This window comes from Malania oleifera, chromosome 2 (assembly GCF_029873635.1).
Source record: "Malania oleifera isolate guangnan ecotype guangnan chromosome 2, ASM2987363v1, whole genome shotgun sequence".
Taxonomy (NCBI): Eukaryota; Viridiplantae; Streptophyta; class Magnoliopsida; order Santalales; family Ximeniaceae; genus Malania; species Malania oleifera.
Window position 1 is genome coordinate 32,600,777 of NC_080418.1, and position 5,487 is coordinate 32,606,263.

General features: G+C 35.6%; 1 protein-coding gene across 1 annotated transcript; it reads right to left on the minus strand.

Annotated features, from left to right (window-relative positions):
* Positions 1-1,835: 1,835 nt before the first annotated feature.
* Positions 1,836-4,610, minus strand: LOC131147655 (heavy metal-associated isoprenylated plant protein 3-like). Its single transcript, XM_058097166.1, has 5 exons — positions 4,001-4,610; positions 3,784-3,925; positions 3,016-3,233; positions 2,606-2,690; positions 1,836-2,477 (listed from the first exon to the last, which is right to left on the minus strand). Exons 1-5 carry the CDS (start codon positions 4,565-4,567, stop codon positions 2,128-2,130), a joined length of 1,362 nt encoding a protein of 453 aa, XP_057953149.1. The 5' UTR covers positions 4,568-4,610; the 3' UTR covers positions 1,836-2,127.
* Between the last annotated feature and the right edge of the window lie 877 nt (positions 4,611-5,487).

Here is a 5,487-nt window from a genome sequence, read left to right on the forward strand (position 1 = left end):
TTATGCTTTTCCATCGCACCATGCCGTGGGAGCTATTTTAGTTGTAATCTTGATAATTCAATCTACGTACATGAGTGGACTTTACTTACAAATTTCACATAAATATGGTCTAAAATGGCAGAAAAAGATTTAGAATGCAACCTTTCAATAATTTTTAGGACAAAAGATATCGACCTCCCCTGATATTTAGTAAAAATGCATAAACCTTCTGTGAAGTTTTTGAAATTTCCTCGAACATCTCTGAAGATTTAGAATAAAAAAAAAAAAAGGTGTAAACCTCCCATAAAATTTCAAAATTCCACAATCCCCCCTTGCATTTAATTTTTAGGACACTTAATTATATCTCTCCTTAAGCTTTTCTTTTTAGTCAAATATGAAGGGTGCTCAACATCTTTTTGATAAAACCTTGAAAAATATTTGCATCTTTTTTTCAATCATGCTCTTAAAATTTTTGAAACTTCAAAGCAAAAATATTATTATTTTGCTAAACTTTTTAGGAGAGATAAGTGTCTTATATTCACTATCTTAATGTTATATTGATTTTGGATCTTACATTTATATTTAAATATATTTGAATAAATTTTAGTATAATTTTATATTACCTGTCATTCAAACCCACAAATCTAAAAAATATTCAAACATAAAAAGAAATGTTGTGGCCCATCCTTTAATTGTTCAGTCTTTATAAGTCAAAATTCTATTGGGAGATGGCATGTGATGGAGGAGCAAGGATCCTTCAATGGCGATTCTCCAGTCGCTGCCGTGCTACTCAAACAATGAATTTGGAAAATCCCAACTCAATGGCTAATAAAAGTCTTCTTGAAGTGAAATGATATTTATCCGCACAAATCAAATAGAGGCGGGTCTATAATATGATTATTAAAAGAATGCACTTTCTCACTAAAGTTATTTTACTTTAAAATCTATTTAAATTAATGGACCAGAGGTGTAACTTTTTTTTTATCAATTTCATAAAATTTTACAAATGATTGATTTGTTCTATAATAATAATAATAATAATGATGATGATAATGATTAGTTGTGGGCATGCACATAACTCTTAATTTATTCCTATAAAAATAAGTTAAAGATTATTAAAAAAAAAATCAAGAGCCAAATAATAACAATTTCAAATTTATTATAATATTTTTTTTTAAAGTATAAGTGGCTGCATTACAAACTTTATTTAAAATTTTGTAAAAATTATAAAAAAAATATAGTTGAAATTGAAAGAATATTTTAATTTTTAATTTTATATTTCTTATAAAAGTTTTTAAAAAATTATAAGAATATATATATATATATATATATATATATATTGGGATAGTAATGAAAAGTTATGAGAATAATTATGACTAGTTATAAGGATAAATTTGAAATAAATATGAAAGTATTTAATGATAGTTAAAGTAGTGAGAGGAATGGTGTGAAAGTTATAGAGATAAATTTTATATTTAATATATATCTCGTATGGAAATGTCCATTATAGTTTTAGAAATGGATCCATCTTATATTTGACAGTTTTAACTTAACTTTTAATAATTGTTCCCTCATAATTGACCTTTTTACCCTTATAAGGGCATAAAAAAGTTAATGAAAAATTCTTCATATATTTATACATTCATAATATAATTTTTGATCTCATTTCAATCTTAATTTATTCTACTTCAATTCAATGTATCACATAATTCACTAAACATTTAAGCACCACAAAGGACAAGAAAGAAAATTAAAATTAAAAAATAAAACAAAAAAAAAAATCATTTTGAAGAGATTGTCATCAAGAGATTCATTAGTTTTGATTGAAGTTTAGATTCATGGCAAACAACACAAACTTTCGTCAAATGTAATTATACTAACAGAATAAAATTGGCACTTCTTTTTGGCAGTAGGAAAAGCACAATGCAGGGACTGTAGGCATCTTTAAACCACGAAGCAAAACAAAATCATACTATCTGATTTTGACCAACAAGACATTGGAGGGATCCCACTCCTGAGAAAAAAAATAAAGGCAACTGGTGCCATAGCCATACCAACCGTTAAACCCCTTTCTAAGTTCTAAATATCTATTTCATATACAGTTTTTCATATGGCTCTAACTGGATGGTAATGAAACTCAAGACCTTCTCACATGACGGAGCAATAAGCATTTGGGTTCTCGTCACTGAACATATGATCCGCTGGGACAATTGGGTACCCGTATACGTACCCGGGTGCGGGTACCAAGTACTCCAGTCTGTACCCTTCTGCCCTGGGAGCCTCCTCTTCCTTCTTCTTGTTCTCGTCTGCCTTCGCAATCTCCTTATTGTCGCCGCTTCCTCCTTTCCCCTTCTTCTCGCCGCCGCCGTCCTTCGTTTCCGGCTCGATGGTGACGTATTTCTTCAGCTTCTCTTTCAGGGACTCCAAGGCCTTTGCGTCCATTTTCCCCTTCAACGCAATCAGATCCTTAGATGGCTCCATCGTCAATGCCAGATTGCCTGCAACAGCATACGAATCTCCCTTAGGCCCTCCTCAATTCCAAACAAACATGAATCGCCATTTCAAAAACGTCAAGATGAAGAAACAGGGAACCGGCCGGGAGATGATAGATCACAGTATATCTCACCTCTGGTCTTGGAAATTATTTCGTGCAGACCATTTTTGCAACCCTCGCAGGCGCAGCGCTTCTTCATTTTCAAATCCACCTGTGCCTGACACATTAATTAAAGATGAATGAATGGGGTAGTTGAATATAATTACAGAGCAAAGACGTTCATGGTTTGCTAGAATGCGCCTCTGCTCTAGCAATTGCTTGAATGACATGGAAATGCTGGCGAACTCCGAGACATCAAATCCTCAATGAAGTTCTGATTTGAAGCCTCACAATTAAGGCGCACTGGAGACGCCGTACAATGTATGCTAACATGCGCCTCTACGTGGCCGCATTCATTAGAAAAACTGCAGGCCTCTGAGCTAAATTACGCCAAATGCTCAATAAATACAATCTAGCGCGCCATGCGCACGGGAAACCAGTACCTCTTTGGCTTTTTTCTCTTCTGCCTTTTTATCCTCTTTATCATCCGCGGTCTTCTCGCCTCCCCCGCCGTTGTCTTTCTCCTTCTTTGGCGGCGAAGAGATTATCTCGGCGTCCTTATTCGTCTTCTGCTTGATTTCTTCCCGAAGCTTCAATGGATCCACATCGCCTAACACCGTTAGCTTGTTTTTCTCGAACTCCGGTGTCATTGATTCCACGCCTTCCCTCGCAAAGCACAAATCGGTGTCAATATTGTTGATACCAAAGAACGCAGAAAAAATACAGTAATAATTTAGGAAAAAATATAATCAGGTTCTCAGTTTAAAGCGACTATTTATCGAGTGAATCCGAGAAATTAGGAAACAAAAATTAGTGTAAAATCGAAATGGAATCGAAATCGAAAGCCGAAATTATCGACTAAATCCGAGGGGAATAGAAAGTACAAACAGAGGATTATAACAACAGTGGTTGAATTTACTATTTAGATTTATCTGAGTGTGAAGAAATTAAAAGGAGAAAGAGGTGTGGAACTGATAGGTATGATGTGGAATCGGACTAAAAAAGCGAGAATCGTTCTGTAAAGTGGGACTAAAACAGAGTACCAAAAGATGACACGAAAAATAAAGAGAGAAATAAGTAATAAAATGAAAAGAAAAGTAGAAATGAAGAAAGCAAAGAGCGTGCGCAGAACAAACTAAGAACGAAGCAGAGAAGAGGAGTGAGAGTGAGCTCATCGAGGGGAAAGGGGGAGGGGGGGGGGGTGGTCAGACCTTTAAAACGCTTAACGCATTTCAACACTTTGTCAATACAACCCTGGCAGTCGAAGTTAATCTTCAAGACAACAGCGTCGGGGACTGCCTCCTTGTTCGCTCCTTGGCCTTGGGTGTTCTGTCCTCCGTTCTTGCTTTTCTTCTGCAATAGAAGATCCACAAGAAAAACGCGTCAGAGAGAGAGAGAGAGGAATGCGAAGAATGGAAGTTAACTGACCTTGGCCATTGTAGGAAATCTGGTGCGGTGGAATGAAGCAGAGGGACGAATGCGGAGGGGGGAAGGGGCACTTATAGCTGCAGAGAGCAGTTGTGGGCGTGGCGCGTGGGAGCGTGAACGTGAGATGCGTGTTTCCGCTGTGTGAATGGGATCAGTATTTTTGCTGTATGATGTATGACACGAGAGAGAGAGAGAGAGAGTGGTCGGGTACGGGTTCGTGAACGCGAAGGGGGGTGAAAGGCAGTTGCTGGGAAAGTGGGTTGAAATTTCGCAGGCGGCAGCAAAATTTGATAATATGGTGAGCGGTGAACCGGCAGGTGGGGATGAAGGATAAATGCAAGGGGGAAGGGCAAGGTGAAAGTGGGCCCACACCCTCTGCCCCTGTTTGGTTCTCCGTGCTAGTGAAAGCAGCCACCACAGAATGCTCTCCTCTCCTCCTGCGTACTGCCACTGCCACTGCCACCGCCACCGCAAACGTCCTCGCGTTCTATTGCCTACTAATTGTAATTGTACGGCTGCAGGGCAGCTGCTTTTTGTTTTGCTTCTCTTCTTTTTTAATTTACACATAAAATTAAAATTGTGTTTTGGAATATAAATTTATAAATTCGGATTCAAATTTGTGTAGATTTAGTAAGCTAAAAACTAATATAATTTTGTAATGTGTATTCTTTTTTTTTAAAATTTAATCTCACAATTAGCAACACTAGAATAAGTTAAATTGAGGGGAGTTGAGCTGAACTGTAAACACCCCAAATTATTCGGTGTCTTATATAACAAAAACAAAAAATGGAATCTTTATATTTTATATAAGAATACAAAAAAAAAAATACAGAAATACAGAAAAGGAAAATATATTTTTACATTAAAAAAATAAAAAATGAAAAAAATGAAAAATGAAAGTGGACTAACAATCTTGAATCTTTAATTTGAACTTGCAAAAAAAAAAAAAAGAGGTGCACAAATCAAAATTTAAAATTGATTGGCCAATTAAATTTGATTGAAAATTTTAATTTGATTAATTAACTTAAATTAGCAAATTAGTTTTATTCTGACTATTTAATTTGAATTTGATTAGTTAATTAAATCACTTCTCAAGCCTATAAGTAGAGAAATTCTAAAGAAAGCGGAGGACACGGAAAAAATTTCATACAAATGAAAAGGAGTATATCGGTGTTGCAAAAGAAGAAGGTTAACACATTGGTATTGTTGCCGTTATCGCCATTAGTGGTAGCAACTGTAGCAACGATAGCAATTGTTGCTACATCTATTTCGTTCGTGGCCTTACATCACCTACCAACGATGTCTCTTTTTTTTCGTCTCATTGATTACTTCGATTTAAAAATAAAAACAAAAATGAGAAGAGCAGAGAGAGAGAGAGAGAGAGATCTGTCGAATCGGTAAGTCGACATCAACCCATCATCATCATCTTATATATATATATATATATACATATACCAGCTACCCTTGATCATTCTCTCTTTCTCTCT

Bases quoted from the DNA above. Each gene is read 5' to 3' on its own strand.
- LOC131147655 (XM_058097166.1), bottom strand. From the start codon at position 4,567: ATGTGTAAATTAAAAAAGAAGAGAAGCAAAACAAAAAGCAGCTGCCCT. The intron at 2,691-3,015 runs GTACTGGTTTCC...TTAATGTGTCAG, and splicing joins AAGAGAAAAAAGCCAAAGAG to GCACAGGTGGATTTGAAAAT. The intron at 2,478-2,605 runs GTGAGATATACT...ATGCTGTTGCAG, and splicing joins AATAATTTCCAAGACCAGAG to GCAATCTGGCATTGACGATG.